This window comes from Brettanomyces bruxellensis, chromosome 8 (genome assembly GCF_011074885.1).
Source record: "Brettanomyces bruxellensis chromosome 8, complete sequence".
In the NCBI taxonomy this organism is placed as follows: domain Eukaryota; kingdom Fungi; phylum Ascomycota; class Pichiomycetes; order Pichiales; family Pichiaceae; genus Brettanomyces; species Brettanomyces bruxellensis.
Genome location: NC_054689.1, coordinates 1,789,372 through 1,806,305, shown reverse-complemented (window position 1 = coordinate 1,806,305; position 16,934 = coordinate 1,789,372). Strand labels below are relative to the sequence as shown.

At 38.6% G+C, this 16,934-nt stretch overlaps 6 protein-coding genes across 6 annotated transcripts; 5 read left to right on the top strand and 1 right to left on the bottom strand.

Annotated features, from left to right (window-relative positions):
- Positions 1-1,058: 1,058 nt before the first annotated feature.
- On the top strand, positions 1,059-4,073 carry BRETT_001000 (uncharacterized protein; the record flags this gene model as incomplete). The annotated part of the gene is made up of 1 exon (XM_041279558.1): positions 1,059-4,073. One exon carries the CDS (start codon positions 1,059-1,061, stop codon positions 4,071-4,073), a length of 3,015 nt encoding a protein of 1,004 aa, XP_041137772.1.
- A 361-nt stretch (positions 4,074-4,434) lies between these two features.
- Positions 4,435-5,052, top strand: BRETT_000999 (uncharacterized protein; the record flags this gene model as incomplete). The annotated part of the gene is made up of 1 exon (XM_041279557.1): positions 4,435-5,052. One exon carries the CDS (start codon positions 4,435-4,437, stop codon positions 5,050-5,052), a length of 618 nt encoding a protein of 205 aa, XP_041137771.1.
- A 423-nt stretch (positions 5,053-5,475) lies between these two features.
- BRETT_000998 (uncharacterized protein) lies at positions 5,476-6,804 on the top strand (the record flags this gene model as incomplete). The annotated part of the gene is made up of 1 exon (XM_041279556.1): positions 5,476-6,804. The coding sequence occupies one exon, from the start codon at positions 5,476-5,478 to the stop codon at positions 6,802-6,804; it is 1,329 nt and encodes a 442-aa protein (XP_041137770.1).
- An 854-nt stretch (positions 6,805-7,658) lies between these two features.
- On the top strand, positions 7,659-9,698 carry BRETT_000997 (uncharacterized protein; the record flags this gene model as incomplete). The annotated part of the gene is made up of 1 exon (XM_041279555.1): positions 7,659-9,698. The coding sequence occupies one exon, from the start codon at positions 7,659-7,661 to the stop codon at positions 9,696-9,698; it is 2,040 nt and encodes a 679-aa protein (XP_041137769.1).
- Positions 9,699-11,500: 1,802 nt separating this feature from the next.
- On the top strand, positions 11,501-14,968 carry BRETT_000996 (uncharacterized protein; the record flags this gene model as incomplete). The annotated part of the gene is made up of 1 exon (XM_041279554.1): positions 11,501-14,968. One exon carries the CDS (start codon positions 11,501-11,503, stop codon positions 14,966-14,968), a length of 3,468 nt encoding a protein of 1,155 aa, XP_041137768.1.
- A 222-nt stretch (positions 14,969-15,190) lies between these two features.
- On the bottom strand, positions 15,191-16,126 carry BRETT_000995 (uncharacterized protein; the record flags this gene model as incomplete). The annotated part of the gene is made up of 1 exon (XM_041279553.1): positions 15,191-16,126. The coding sequence occupies one exon, from the start codon at positions 16,124-16,126 to the stop codon at positions 15,191-15,193; it is 936 nt and encodes a 311-aa protein (XP_041137767.1).
- Between the last annotated feature and the right edge of the window lie 808 nt (positions 16,127-16,934).

Sequence of the window (16,934 nt, the reverse complement as noted above, 5' to 3'; positions counted from 1 at the left end):
CTGATCCCAAAAAGTTTTCATATTTCATCAAGTAACCAACTATGATTATAACTATCGTTCAGGTAAATCAGAGCGATATATTGGCACTAATGCTCGCTCCCACGCAAACTAAAGAAACCGGCTCAAGCCGTACGCATTTTCACCCGGCACACAAAAAAAAATTTCCTTAGTATTCATTTCGCTTACCAGCATTTTTTCCCTGTTCTAACACCGACTTCTTTCATTTTTGATGATGATCAGCATTCTATCGAACACATCCATTTGGCAAAAACTTTACATACCCTCGCTTATTGACATCCTTCTATGCATTTTATGGGTATTAACTTTCGAAAGCATTTCAAAGTTAATACGGTGGGAATTTTTATTAAAGCTGAATCTTGGATTTATATGTACAAACGTCTCACCTGTTTTTATACAGCAGACGCCAAACGCCTGTAGCTGTGTATTTGCAGGCCTGTAACGTACGCACAAAATAGTTCTGTTTCTGTGTTAGGATTTTGTTGACCGAATTAAATGTAGTCTCAGAACTCAATTTTTATTTTTCTTATTGTGAGGATACGGGTATTATTGTTCACGTTTTCTCCCATAAATTCAATATAGACCATGCCCCCGCCGAATCTACCAGGTTTTAGGATGATGTTTTTGATTGTTGTCAGAACTTTTTTTTTTCTTTTTTTGTTCTTTTCGTCTCTCCCATTTTAATGTCGAAAATTGCTCTGTCCTTCCTTTAATAAATTTTTTTTCTTGGGGAATATAGTAGCATCTCCGCTCCACTTTTAATCTACGCTGCACGTTATCACAATTTTCCCTGGCACTAAAATTTCTCCCCATGGATGTTGTTGTTTCGGTATTTTACTTTCATTCTTAACTTCTTTTCTTGTCATCACCGAATAATATAAAGACGTAAATACATATACGTCAGTTCTTGTCGGACGCCGGGCATTGTTTACATTAGATATTGTTTTTTTCTGCATTTCACTTTTCTAGATATCGCCTAGCTAGTTGTCCGAATTTACCAATAGCCTAAGTTTACAACTTTTATAAACCGCTCACAATTAATGTCTAGTCAAAGTGGACTTCCTGAAGGTAATACGATTGGTGAAACGCAACGACCGATTCGTGCAGTTCATACTTTGACATCACAAGGGTTCGCGTCATCCGGTACTCAGCTAAAACTCGACCCAGTCATGGAATCTTTTGGTCCTATTTCCAAATCTCAAAGTCCAAAATCAACACAGTTCCCAACTCCCAGAAGTTCCGAAAGTCAGCAACAACTGATACAGCACCAGTTACAGCAAGAGTTCATGGTGCAACAGGAGCCGATACATGAAGTGGGGAGTCAGGGTCTTGTTAACAATGAAGGTGTAATGGGACCTGACTATCTGCCTAATGCTATGAACATCAACAGCAGTGTTACAAACTCTGAGCCACAAAGAAAAGACTTTACTGTTGGAACAGAGTCCGTGATGGCGACTGTTCCTCGAAAGAGATCTCGAAGTACAAATTCGGCATCGTTTCCCATCCAGCAGTACAATTTTGCAATGCGTCCGGTACGCACTACTGCAGAAAATATAGATCCGAACCACCAAATGAGTCCTTCGAGTGTTCCAAGTTCGCTCAATCCCTCGTATCCAGAAACATTTAAGAATTATCAGAGTAACGGTCCAAGCTCTGTTGAAATGGATCAAACAAGGAGGCAGGCAAGTGGCAGTGGTAGCAGTCACCCGATTGACTTGAAAGAGTATCAGATCCAGGGACTTGATAATGGTACCATATCAACAAACACGATGGCGGCTGCCGCTGCATCTGCCGCCATGGGGAGTTCTGGAGGCATGTCACCTCAACAAGTACAGCAGTTAAGGCAGCTTCAGGCAACATATGGCAATCTACAGACAAACATAAATAAGCAGCTGAACGAGCAGCAGCAGCAAGTTCCCCAGCCACCACAGCAGTATTATATACAGGCAAGACATAGAAACCAGAATCAGAATCAGAATCAAAGTGAGTATAGTTCGCCTGGCCAGTCTGTTGCCTCCTCTGCTGCCAGAAATAATGCTCCCCGCAGACAGAGTTTTAATTATCAGAATTCTGTACCGGTGCAGCGGCTGCCACGTCAGCAGTCACAGCAGCAGTCGCTGCCACAACCTCAGCAACCCCAAAATCGGTATCAGTACCAGCAGCAGCAACAACAACAACAACAAACAAACCAACAACAACCACAACAACCACAGCATCATCATCCTCACACTCATCCACCCCAGCAGCTGCAAGTTCATAGCATCACTCCTCAAGGCCAACCTTTTCCTTCGCAAACTCGCCATCCTGGTATCCAGTATGTGAGTTATCAGCCTAGACCGGCACAGCCCGCTTCCCAGCAACAGCAGCAACAGCACCAGCACCAGCACCAGCACCAGCACCAGCAGCACCAGCAGCAGCATCAATTCGAAGTGAATACAAACAGATATATGCCTCCCGGTCAGCAAAGCCAGTCGGGCCAGGCTGTGCATCAGGCCGGCTTTTACGGGCCCCAGTTCCCTATTAATGGCAAGCCACAGCCTGTTCCTTCTCCTGCGGAAGTTCCGCAAAATGGTTCTATTCCAGAACGCAAGATTTCTAACGGGGAGTCTATGTATAACAGCCCAGTTGCCGGCGGATCAGCGACTCCCATAGGTTATAATTCTATTCCTCGGGGAGTTTTGGTCCATCATAGTGGTGTTCCATCATCCGGATCGACGCCAATCACTGCGAATGCTGGAATGAAGTCGCCAATGAATCCTCAAATGGTGCCAGGTGCACCTGTAAATACACCACAAGCAGTGCCCCAATCTTCTGCATCCTTTGTCAGGCCTCTTCCCGAGGATCTAAAAAGGATTAATGCTAATGCCGCTATAATTAAGTTGTTTGAGATCTGCGAAAAGATCAGCGTTCGTTTTGGGTCGGTGGATATAAACTACTGGAAGAAGATTATGAACGACTTTTTCGATGAGAATTCCACCATGTCGGTGAATGTTAGGGATCACAAAGTCACTAGACACTACAACTTTTCACACTCGATCTTGCCCTTGTTATGCCATGTCGTGGCCAGTCGTTGTGCCACTGCCTTAGAGTTATCACAGAATTTCATCCGTGCTGAAGTTCTAGCAAATGGTACAATTGTTCTAGACTGTGCACGCTTTGTCCAAAGATGGTGGTACCCCGATGGATCATACAAGACTAGATATGGTAGCCTTCGGGTTTGCTTCAATAGAAGAAATTTAATTGAAGTTGTTTCTGTTTCGGTCTTCAAGAGTTCTTGGGGACTTGAGATGGCTCCCTTGGAGAGATTTTTCACATCGCACCCAGGCGCAAGTGTTGATGCTATCAAAAGAAATTTCTTAGCTTTCCAAGGGAATAATGATCTTGGCTTTCACGATAGAAGTTTGAGGATTATGCAAATCGGCGATGTCATGAACTTACTGCGCCCTCTAATGTATTATCATTTGGTTTCCGGATCGAGTTCTCTTGTCAACTCCTTGGAAGCGTTTAACAAGGCAGTGATCAATAATAACCCCAAGCTCGATAATCTTCCAGAGTCTCAAGATGGACACCCTATTCCAGCTGATCCACGTATATATCAACCGATGGATCAGCAGCAGAAGTTACATAAGCCTGGATACCCAAATGGGCAAGATCATTCAGTAATTGGTATAAATTTGAACCCCGAAAGTATGCAGGTTAAACCTATGAGCCCACCCCAAACTTCATCGGCAGATTTCAATCATCAGGGTTTTCAACAGCGCTTGGTACAGCAAAATATAGACCCAAAAAATATCCCACGTGGTTCCGTTCGTAATAATGTGGTCTTAGACCAGCGAAAAATGGAAGAGAGACGTCATATTATACAGGCTCTCTCTCAAGGAGGAAGAATTGATGGTGTCGCATCCGTAAATCATCGTGGGCGCCCAATGCAGATGAAGGTGAAGACATTTCAACCTAGACATAATATTCAACAAAATCGTATTCCAGACGGTGCTTTGCGTACGTGGAATATTGATCCTCCTTTTAATGGAACTAAAAAGAGGAGAACCAGTTAAATGAGAGAGGATGAATTACTTTAGCTCCCTAACATTACATTTTACTTTTCAGGCAGAATTACCACCATATTGTATTTATCATCAACACTACGTTTTTCTACCTTTTCTATGCATAGATTGTGTGCTATATTCGGTAATCTGATGTTCCTGTGTTTTTATTCTGTACTATTAATATCAATGGCTTTCGCGTAAATTGAAGAAGAGAATGGTAAAGTAATTATTGAGGTTTTGCAGATAAAAAATTTTCGCGCTTTTTCCCAACTTTTTTTTAGTGTACTTGAACTTCACCAAACTGTATTTATCTTAAAAGCATTCTACTGCAATCTGATAGCATTTCTAGATCATTCAATATCTGATAAACATGGAGGATACCAAGGCGGTGAAAGAAATTTTGGAGTCTCTCCAAGGACAGATAAAGACACTAGGCACACTTGTTGATGATACGCTTCTTAAGAAGAACTTAAATGAGCTACTTTTTGATCTAAACGATTCTTCACAGCAGGCAAAATCAGAAATACTTAAATGCAGGCTTGTAAATGCATATGCATATGTAATATCTTCTCTTTATTTTTCATTTCTCAAGGCTGATGGTAATAATCAACAGAATGACCATCCTATAATGGAAGAACTAAGGCGAGTGAGATCATATATTAATCGAGTTGAGACCATCCAACAAAAGCAGGAAACTCACAAGAAGAAGGAAGAAACTTCAATCAAAAAGGCTGAGAAGTTTATCAATTCAAACTTTGGGGAGAATAGAAGCCGTGAACATGCCGCTATTTCTAGAGTTCAGTTTGAAGGACGACACAAAAGATATTCGGATGATACAACTTCTGCATTCAAGAATACGGTTGAGATATCCAAAGATGAATCATATCGATTAAGGCAGAAATCCAAAAAATCTTGTTCAAGAAAAGCATCACGTAGGCATCGGAGTAAAGAGAGAAGTCGGCATGTTAAGGATGCTGGTCATCATTGATGATCGAACTACTTAAAAATTGTATATTAGATTCTATATAGCCGTGTCAATATGAAATCGCTCTTTTAATTCAAATTTTGTTGGAAATTAGTAGTGCAAAGTGGCACAGATGAAAGTATATTTGGAGATGTAGTAAGGACTTGATTTTATTATCTGTTAGTAATGCTATTTCATCCGTACACATGGTGACAGAATAAAATAAAAATAAAAATCCGAGATCTTTCTCACTTCCTTTGCTTCGCAAACTCCACTTCATAAAGTAGCAGGAGCCACGTTAAGTTGTGGCATTTGCCCTCCCCCTTTTATTATTCCAGCTTCAAGTGATTTCCATTTGTGAACATCATTATTCATACTTCAGTTTTAAACATTCATCTGCCGCTTTGCACAATTGTGCTTCTTCAATAGCAAAAAATAATTATTCAAATGTTTCAATATTGGAGAGATCTTGCACGCAAACATAAGAGAAAAATCATAGTATCTACGGGAGTTGTGGCCGCATCTTATTTAATTGGAAAATATGTTGCCTCAAAAATAGAGGAGTTTCAGAAACGCGTTAAAGAGGAGAACTTTGCCAAAGAACAGGTTAAAAGGAGATTTAAGCAAACACAAAATGATTCCTATATGACTTTTCTTTCATTGCTTCCGGTCCTTGTAGAGCCTATTTACGAGGAATTAAATGTCGAGGAGATAACAAGAGAGCTTAGAAGTAGAAGACCTTCACGAAAGAACGCTCAACCGGAAGATAATACAAAGTCGGAAGCTGGGTTGTCAACAGTTGCCAGTGAGGAATTCAATACCCCTATCACTACAACTCCAAAAGATGAACAACTTTTGCAGAGCACAATCCAAAATAGAAGCAAATCGGAATTATGGGGTGCACTTAAAATAGTATCATTGACTAGATTTTTGACTCTATTCTACAGTCAATCAATCCTAATAATTTATTTGCATCTTCAGCTCAATATTCTATCGAGAAAATCCTACTACGAATCGGCCGTAAAGTTGGCTTCCATACGAGATGCCGACCTAGAAACTCCAGATTCCTTGAGTGAGGACGAGGGAAATACGCTCCCTGAACAAGCGTTTCTTTCTTTCAGTTGGTGGTTTCTTAACAAGGGATGGCTTCGATTAAAGGATATCATTGAAGATTCGGTAGAAGACGTTTTTGGTGAAATCGATCCACGTCAAAAATTGACTATCAAAGAGTTTGCATCTTTAATAAACACTTGCCAGCAAGCCATTTATAAAAAGTTACGAAATGATGAAAATGCGGAATCTTTGGATAGCAACCAGAGTGTTATCGTGAGCTCACTTCTTCCTCCTCATGATAAGGAGTTTTATTTACTTCAACAAACTAATAGTGCTGATTTTTTGGCAGAATTCAATTCAGACATCGCCAATACGGAAAATTTAGAAAAGCTCCTAACAGAATTGAAAGAGTACCTTGCAAATGAACAGGTTATTTCACTTTTAAATCTTTTGGTAACTGTCGGCATTTCATTAGTTCTAGACAAAATTCTTGCTACGGTTGAAAGAAGTTCAGTTTCAAAGGCAGATACTGAGGCGAATGAACCTAGTATTGCAGAAATCTGTCCTGAAAAATTAAAGCTTGCCTCCCTGTTAGCGTTGATCACTAAACAGTCTAATAAGCTCACCAACAGCTCTCTTGATAATGAGATTCTTAGCACATTGAACAATTTACAAGAGCTAGAAGATTTAAGTGCAAGTATTTACTCGAACTTCAAATTTTAATTAAGAATATCGGAAATATCGTCGATTGGCTCCGATATTTTATAGCATTAATTTTTTGCTTTTCGATACCATTCTGTTTATTAGCAGAGTCGAGAACAGAAGAATATTTAGAGTATTACCGCGTAAAGAAAATGATGCGGTATCTTGTACATCGGTAATTTTTTCCCGTTTTAGGCGTTGGATGCCAAAGATAAAAAAATCGGTAAATTTGTATATGAATATACTCTTGCTTAATTCTATGAGATAAGAAGCTCATTTAAAGTTTGCTATCATTAAGGTTTGTTTTCAGGATCAAAAAAAAAGAATGTTGGTGTGTATGCATTTCCCAAATTTTGTTATAGGGAATTTTAAGATAGGGGTGGTGGCTGGTTTATCAGTGCTCGTAGCGAACCATAAATTCGTCGTATATCATTCGTTCCGCTTTGCAAATTTTCGGCAGCATTTTTTTCCCCTTTGACCCTCTTGGAATTGGTGCAAGATCAGCGCGTTACAAGGACCTTTTTTTTCACGTACAGCAAGATCATGCGATTGAAGTGTACCAACAGACCGGTGTATATTGTTCGTTTTTTCACATCCTAATTTTTTACCCGATATTAGATATTTACCTATAGACTTCGGAACAAGAAGTAAAGGCAGGAAAAAATTAATATTTTAGATTTACAGTACCATATATACCTGCATCCTGATTCTTTTAGCTTCTTCTGAAACAGCTGGTGTGCACATAGAAGTATCGTTTTGCTAAAGAAAGGGCATCTGCTATTTATTTTATACATTATTGGAAGGACTGTGCTGTCTCGACTCTGAACATCATCTGTGAAACTGTTTCTGAAAAAAAGAAGTGTTTCTTTCTAATAATGGCTATCGATCCACTTGACCTTTTTATATTAATCGTTATAATTGCGGGTTTCGCAGCATATTTCTCAAAAGGTAAACTTTGGGCAAAAGATGGTGAAGATGTGTCTGCTTCTGGCTCTGGATCTAGAGATCTTGTCGAAACGCTGAACGAAACCGGAAAGAAGGCACTTGTTCTCTTTGGTTCCCAAACAGGTACAGCTGAGGATTATGCACACAAGTTTGCGAAGGAATTCCAATCTCGGTTTGGAGTGCCAACAATGTGTGCTGATTTAGCTGATTATGACTATGACAACTTTGATAAGATTGCATCCGAGGTGAGTGGTTTCAAAATGGTGTTTTTCTTTACCGCGACATACGGTGAAGGTGATCCAACGGATAATGCTCTTGATTTCTTTGACTATTTAGATAATGATTGTGAGGATCTTTCGGGATTGAAGTTTGCTTGCTTTGGTCTTGGAAACTCCACATACGAGTTTTATAATGCCACTGGTAAGCGTACATCTAAGACGCTCAAAAGTAAAAACGCCAAACAGATTGGAGAGCTTGGACTTGGTGATGATGGAATGGCTACCATGGATGAGGATTATCTTGCTTGGAAGGACTCGATGTTCGCTGTTTTGAAGAATACCTTAAAATTGGATGAAAAGGAGCTTGAATATGAACCAAGTATGGAGGTCTCTGAAAATGACACTCTTACTAAAGAGTCTCCTGAAGTTGCTCTTGGAGAACCAGATTCACGGTACGTTAATATTAATAATGATGGTACTAAAGCTGAATTTTTCGATCACACCCACCCATTCCTGGCTCCGGTTGTGTTCTCTAAGGAATTGTGTCCTAAAAGACACTGTATTCACGTTGAATTGGACCTTTCGAACTCCAATATTAAATATCTCACCGGAGACCATCTTGCAATTTGGCCATCTAACCCTGATTCCAAGGTTACCAAGTTTGTCGAGGCATTAGGCCTGGAGGATAAGAAAGATCACGTTATAGATATCAAGTCCTTGGACCCAACTGTTCGCTGTGAAATTCCTACTCCTACAACTTACGCTGCCGTTATCAGATATTATTTGGAAATTTCGGGTCCTGTTTCAAGGCAGTTTGTGAAGTCTGTTGTTCAATTTTCTCCGGACGAAGAGACGAAGCAAAGAGTTGAAAAGATTTCGAATGATAAAAGTCTATTCCAGAAGGAAATAACCGATAAAGGTTTTAATGTTGCAGATGCTTTGCTCTCTTTGAGTAATGGTGCAAAATGGAACACGTTACCCTTTGCATTTATTATAGAATCGATTGCTCATATTCAACCTCGTTATTATTCCATTTCGTCGTCCTCTCTTTACGACAAAGAAAAAGTTCATGCAACTGTTATGGTGGAGGCAAATGATGTACCAAATACGACTAGAATGACAACTGGTGTTTGCAGTAACCTTATATTTGACTTAGAGGTTAAGCAGAACCACGTCACTGATGTGAAGCCATATGAAAATTATGATCAGGATGGACCTAGAGGAAAATTCAGTAAGTTTAAGCTTCCTGTTCATGTTCGCCGGTCCACTTTCAAGCTTCCTTCAAACTCTAATACGCCAGTGATTATGGTTGGTCCAGGAACTGGTGTTGCTCCGTTCAGGGGTTTCATTAGAGAGAGAGTTAAGCAGGCTGAAAATGGTGACAAAGGTGGAAAAATGATTTTGTTTTACGGTTGCAGAAGATCAACAGATGATTATCTGTACAAGGACGAGTGGCCAGAGTATGCAAAGACGTTGGGTGGTGATTTGAAGATTGTGACAGCATTCTCGAGAGAGACGGCTAAAAAGGTTTACGTTCAGCACAAAATGCTAGAGCACAGCAAGGAGATATTTGACCTTTTGGAAAAGGGTGCATTCTTCTATGTGTGTGGTGATGCTTCCAGAATGGCTAGAGATGTGCAAAAAGCATTAACCAGCATCATTGCAAAGGAAAACAATATATCCGCCGAGGATGCAGCAGACATTGTCAAGGATCTGAAGGTCGAAAATAGATATCAAGAAGATGTGTGGTAAGATTCGTAAGTAAAGAAATAGCAATATATAGATATATTATTTTTAACGTCAATTTGCATTTTCCCTCTACGTTTAGAAAAAAGGTTAGATGTAATAAAATAAGCATCGTCAGCAGTAGAAAGAAAGCAGATATTAATCGAAGGAACACTCAGGGTTAAAAAGCTCTGTCTTTTTTTTATCCACATTAAATTCAGGTGAAGAAATTCGTTGAATAAGAATTCATCATTGCGTTCCAACAACAATTCTGCTAACTCGATACTATCTGAATCATCTGAAGCATATGACCTACTAGTCACATTTTCCGATATTCCAAATAATATGCATTACCTTCTATGCCCAAATATCGAGTATTGGTCTTGAAAAAGAAAGAGAGAAAGTATCTTGAACAAACTAAAAAGTTCTGTATAGTGGATTTCTCGTTCTTTTATAGTCAAAAAAAATTTAGGAAACCTGTAAAAAATTTTTCAGGTTTTTGTCTACGCAACGATTAACGCTAATGGTATTCTCAATTCGAGGGATTTTAAATTAAGGAGTGAATCGCACAATTGTACCATAAACTAATATTTTAGAGAAGCATAATGAACGATCTATGTTTTAGTTAAATTGACAATATTTGTTTTAATATCATAAGAACTTGATTATAAGATTGGTTTCAATCACATCCCATTGAAAAAAAAAATATCAGTTGTAATTCTTCTTTCACCTAAATTAATGATGGTTTGTGAGAAGATTAAGAAAAAAATAAAACCATGAAAATTTTAATTTTTATAGTGTGCAAAATAACACTTCGAATTAAGTTCAGATAAAATTTTAACGGTTCTAAAGGTATTTTATTTAAAGGGAAATAATGTTAGATAGATGAATATATTGTTATGTTTAAGATTCCAACTCCTTTCTGATTTATTAGGATCAGGTCAAGTGTAAATGTGCGTATGATGTTACTTTGCATTGAGACGCGGCATATCAAACTCAAAAAAAAAAATAAAGATTTATCAGAGAAATTACACAATAATCCAAATTTTATTTTACCAGATGAATTCAACTAGATAAAACACAGTAAATAAACAAAATTAGCACTCAAATTATGTTTATCATTAATGTTACTTATGTGATATAGGAGACAGTCTTGAAGATTAAAAGAGATATAATACCTCACGTGATGGGGACTACTTTTCAGAAACTTTTTTTTCCTTTTTTTATTCTTATAAATATATTACACTGGACATCAGCCCTGGAGAATAATCACAACTTCTAACTTAATAACCATATAGCTTATTTGCTAAAGGCAAAATAAACGGAAGCCATATAAATGCTAAATATTACACACAATAAAATAATAAATAACTCTCGCATGAACTTTTTCCATCGCCCCAACAATCCAAGAAAAAGGTTACAGAACACCAGTACGTAAGCAGGTAAAAATAAGGAAACTAGGGAATTTTGTATTGTGCAGGCTCCGCTTTTTTATTTTTTTGTTTTGATCTCCGGGATTCTAAAAAATTACGGGGTTCCTGCCCAGGATTTTAAACGAAGGCAGCTAGCTCTCTTAGGTCACTTCCCCACACTTATTTAAATTTTTTGAAAGGCAGAAAAATGAGGAGGAAAGAAGGGAGGGGTGCGAATTCTTATAAGCTGAATGTATTGTATTTTCATCTCATAATTTTAACATCTATACCAATAAAAATAAATATTCAAGCATCTTAGTACCAAGATAGAAGGCTACTCAAATCTTGGATAACATAAACTTTGGATCTGAGTCATATTTGGAAAACATATTTAAAAGCTAAAAAAGTTCTATCAAAATGGCTTTGAATAGTCAAACAACGAAAACGACATCAAAGCCGAAAACAATTCGTCCTCCAGGGTCTAATACATCCAGAGTTTCAGTTGCATGTGACCGTTGTCGCAAAAAGAAAATACGGTGCTTTTATGATGATGACGATAAAGAACACAAACCTGGTGAAAAAAGGCAATGTGCTAACTGTAAGGTTGTTGGCTTAGAATGCATCTTCACAGATAAGTTAGCCAGAAAGGCTTTCCCTAGAGGGTACACCGAATCTTTGGAAGAGAGAGTGCGAGAGCTTGAATTTGAAAACAAGAAGCTGCAAAAACTTTTGAGCTTGAAGACATCCAGTTCTGGATCAGGTGCACAGGTTGCTTCTCCCGGTAGTATCGATTCTGCTATGGATGACAATCCCAGTTCTGGGAAGTCGAGTGGAACGCCAAAGTCCAACTCACAATCTCCACTGAATGTACCCTTAAATAAGGAGAATTTGACCAGATTTAACCAGCAACACAAGAAGGAAGTTCGATCACCAAATAGTCGAACTAAGAAAACTCTTGGTTGTGGCCATCTAGGACATCTTCATGATGACTCATGCAACTGTGGATATGCTCATTCTATTCATGATAGACCTGTCTCTGTAGCAGGATCGGTTGATATTGATCACGGGGAGCTGAGTGACGACAATATTTCATTATACTCAGTCGGAGCTTCTGAGTCAGCATCGTATACTGCAGGTGCAGACGATCTTAGGCGCAGATATGGATTCAATTCATTTGAACAGGTGAATGCACCGGGTGCAGCAGCAGCCATATCACTTCAAAATAAGCTTCGAACAAAAAATTTCATGAATTTGGCAAATTTGATTGCAGCATCTATTCCTCGATCAACTGAAGAAACGCTGTTTATCCCAACTCTTCTTGCAAAGATTGTGAATGTTCACGGGTTTAACTCTAAGGCTCCATACTTGACTGCTAGGAGCATTGCACTATTGAAGGAGCTGCCAAATGATGGCGATAAGTTCAATCAATATCCTGTCACGTTTAAAGGGGTAAACTTTCATGGATTAAAAAGAGAGGAATCCATTCAGTTCTTTAGGACTCTTAACCTTCCAAATTATTTAAACTTGGATTTATGTGTTTCAGTATATTTTGACACATGGAATACCATTGTTCCAATCTTTAACAAAGAGATTTTTATGAACAATTACATCAAGTTTGGGAAAAGTCGTGGAAAGAACTTTGAAGATGGTGGCATGGTTGGCTTTGAGAAATTTGGAGAACTTTTGGTTATAATAACAGCATTGGTGTTACTTTCTCACGAGCGCAACAATTCATTCAAGAGTGGAAATAAGAAAGAGTCCAGTAACACAGAAGTATTGCAGTTCTACGACCATATGATCAAACAATTTATAACTTCCAATATGACATCCATCTGTTCGATATCTTCCTTGCAGATGGTGACAATTGAATTACTTTACTGCCTTACTACGGGGGACCTTAATACAAGTTATGAGCTTCGTGGCAGAATGGTAACCATGTCGCAGCAATTGAGATTGCAGAGATGTCCTGCTGCTGTTTTGGGATACAACGGTTCGAATGTGTCAAAACTTCAACAGGGTGAGAGGAGAATTCTCTTTTGGTGCAGTTATTCACTAGATGCATTTAGTGCGTTCATTTTAGGTGTTCCACGATTATTTAAGGATTATGAAATCGAATGTGCTCTACCCTCATCAAGCTCATCGGATAAGGAAAACAAAGACTCGGATATCAACATGATTACTTTCAACAATATAAAGCTTTCACTTGTTGGTAAAGTATGCGATTCAGCATTGAGCGTTATGAGGTACTCAAGAATTTTGGGTACAATTGTGGACAATATATTTAAAAGGAACGATAACAACTTGAAAAAGCCATCAATAGATGAATCTGCATGCTTCGTAATGGAAAATATGCTTGATTCATGGAGAAAGACTATTCCTCCCACCGTCAGTTTTAATCGTCTTGATGTTGATGGAAACTTTAGTGATTATGATAAGATGAATAACACACAATTGACATTACTATACTTGTACTACCAGGCCAAGGCATTAATATACATGCCTTTAATGGCATCCGAATCCCAGAATAACAAAAGTTCGCCAGCATTTATCAGTATTCAGCAGGCAACTACTGCAATTTTAACAATAACTAAGGCTTTGAGTTCTCCTGGACATGACTTTTATTATTTACCATTACCAATGAATCTGCCCAGACAAAAAGCTCGCTTTGTATTGCTAGCAGCAAAGAGTGCTCTAGAATTCACAAGGGGCGGTGCACTATTCCAGGAAGCTAAGTCGTTGATCACTTCCGCAATTCAAGATTTGAAGGATGAGAGTGAAATAAAGATGCTTGGATGCCTTTCTTCAGATTGTTGCACATGCCTTGAGCGTGCAGTCGATGCAATTTTTTCTCAGCCACATCCTATTCCACTTTCACCTTCTCCACCGCCTCGTTTGATTACCGATATTTCCAAATATAAAGGGATCACCTCTCCACTGCGCAATGTTGCAACAGCAAACACGTATAGTGAAGGCAACAATCAAATAACTGCAACGATTAATGTAGACAGTGCTGTTCCGATTCGAAGTAATAGTGTGAATGGTGTTGAAGGTAGACATCATTTGAATTTATCGCATGAGAGACGTTTTAGCGATAGCATCAATGGCAATACCAGTTCGTCTGTCAAAACAGAGCCAGATTCAGCCACTGCTCTTAATGATATATTTACGAATAAGGTCGGATATCAGATTCAAACATTACAACAACAGATGCGACAACCGTTCCAACCGATTCCACCAGGAATGCAATATCAACGCAATTCTCTCAGAAACCAAAGCACTTCACCACATTCAGCATCAAACAACAGCAACACTAGCTCTACAGGAAGCTTCACACAAGGTTATAATACAGGAGTACAAGGATCTCAAACAACACCAGATTGGAATTCTAATAGTGGAAGCTCATATAAAAAGCTGGAGGAACAACAATTGAATCAGAATCTCCATGGGTTGCAGTTTCCAGGAAACCAGGATATGCTGCATATATTTAACGTAACACAGCAGCAGGAAGTTAAAAGCTTGAATGATATGCTACAGCAGGTCAATATAGATCACGTTCACAACAATTCTGAGATGTCGAGTGCTTCTATTTTGGAGAGGCCACAGGCAAACCTATCAGGCACGGATACTCAAAAGCATAAAGAAACTACCCAAGCGACTGATCACCCAAGTTCTTTTGCTCCAGGGAACGGGAAGTCATACAGCGATTTATTGATGCTAAATGACTTCGGTGTTGACGCTTCAATAGGTGTTCCCTTCGATTTTGAACTAGATGGACAAAATAAGAGAGCCCGACTTGAAGTTGGTAGTAACAAGGAGCAACCGGACGCAAATTCAGCTAATAATAACGGCTATCCATCATATAACAATTTATTCGATTGGCATTGAAAACATATAGGGCCTTGTTTTGTTTATACTCTTTTCTCAGCCTCACCTCACCACCCATTATATTCATTTCAGATCATTACTGTACATCATTGCGGATGAAGTAAGGAGATAGTTGTATAAATATAAATACTCAAATAACATTCCTAGGTATAATGTGTAAAATAAAAGAGAAAAAAGAGAGGTAAATAAATTTAAAGTAATGTGGCATGAACCAGTTGTACATTAGTTGTACTTGTCATAGAATGGCTTCCAATACAATCTAAATTGTGGCTTATACTCTTTTCCTATTTTAGTGATATCCTCCTCGTCCGTTTCAGATAAAGTGAAGTCAAAAATGCCCTTCCATTCATCAAGTCTTGAGACCTTGCTTGTGGTAGTAATTGGAACAATACCTCTCTGGATTACCCATCTTAATAAAAGTTGTGTTTTTGTCTTCTTGTATTTCTTTTCCAATTCATCCAACTTTAGACCAAGCTTCTTACCAACTCCAGTAGTAAGATCACCCCTGGTCAATGGAGCTAATGGAGAATATGCCTCCACAGTTATGTTATTTTTCTTGCAGAACTCCACAATATCGGGCGTCTGATTTTGCAAAAAAACGTTGAACTCAATTTGATTGACCTGTGGTGGATACTTGGCGACCTTTAAAATCCGTTTCAAATCATCGACAGCAAAGTTTGAAACACCAATTCTTTTTGCCAAACCTTCCTCATAAAGTTTCTCAACTGATTGCCATGCCTCCTCCAAAGTGAAGCCAAACTTATCCTTTGTTATAAACGGAGCATGTAAAAGATAAAGGTCGACGTAATCAGTATGGAACACATTATCTAGCGTGTTTTTCAAGTGAGCATATGGTGAAGCATCGTCGTTTGCACCAATACCAATCCTTCTGCTTAAATTGAACTTATCGGTAATGAACAATTGCGATCTCTTGATATCCTTTAAATTCTTGAGGAAAGTCGAGACTTCTGCAGAAATACCGTAACCTTCTGCCGTATCAATATGAATAAAACCATTATGAGCTGCAGTATCCAAAATATTAACCAAGGACTGGTTGAGCTCCTTCACATCAGAAGGTTTGAAGTATTTGGTTCCCGTGCCAAAACCCAAAAGAGGGATTCCTGAAGGGCCAACTGGTAATTTAAATTGCGTAGACATATTTGGTTTCTAAAACTGATCTATATAACCCAAATTATACAATTGTACCGCTACTAATGTTAAGAAAAGTTTCTTCACTAGGCGGGAAAATTACAATATAAATAAAATTGCGGGGTCGTGCCAATTAGTAATACACCAGCACCTACCGAATTTGAAAACGGATAACGCCGTGGGAAACAAACAAAAAAAAATGCAGGACCTTGGGAACCACATTTTAGAGCCACAATAAAGGAAAAATGTTGGATTATTTTGATGATGAAAATGCCACTATTTGACGAGGGCAAATGATAAACAAAATACTCTATTAGTAAAGAAAAATAGCAAATACAGCTTGATCTTATACTGGTAAATAGAGTGAGGGATAACATACAAATCGTTTTTTCCGGTTGGGACAAAATTCAATAGCCTACATTGCAGCGCGAATTGGTACTACGCACTATTCTGGTAGCCAATTTATTTATCGACTGACGAGGTAGTCGGACATCGTGAATAAAGCCAAGAAGAGAATGAAGAAAAAAAAGTAAGTATACGAGAATCGCGGAGCGGACATTTGACAAATTAAGCTTTTCAAAAGCGAAAATGGAGAATACGTAATACATAAGAATTGGTAACCATATACACCGCACTACCTCAATACTTCTCGCTAAAAAGAAAATAGGGCATACTTGTGCAGTAAGTTCGGAAAGTAGCATTGTTAAAGCATACTTTCGCTATATATACATGTTATAGTGACTAGCGATGTAATTTACAGAGGGAAAAATCAGACCGGAGAGGAAAAATTTAGATCTGGAGGATAATGGTCCGACGG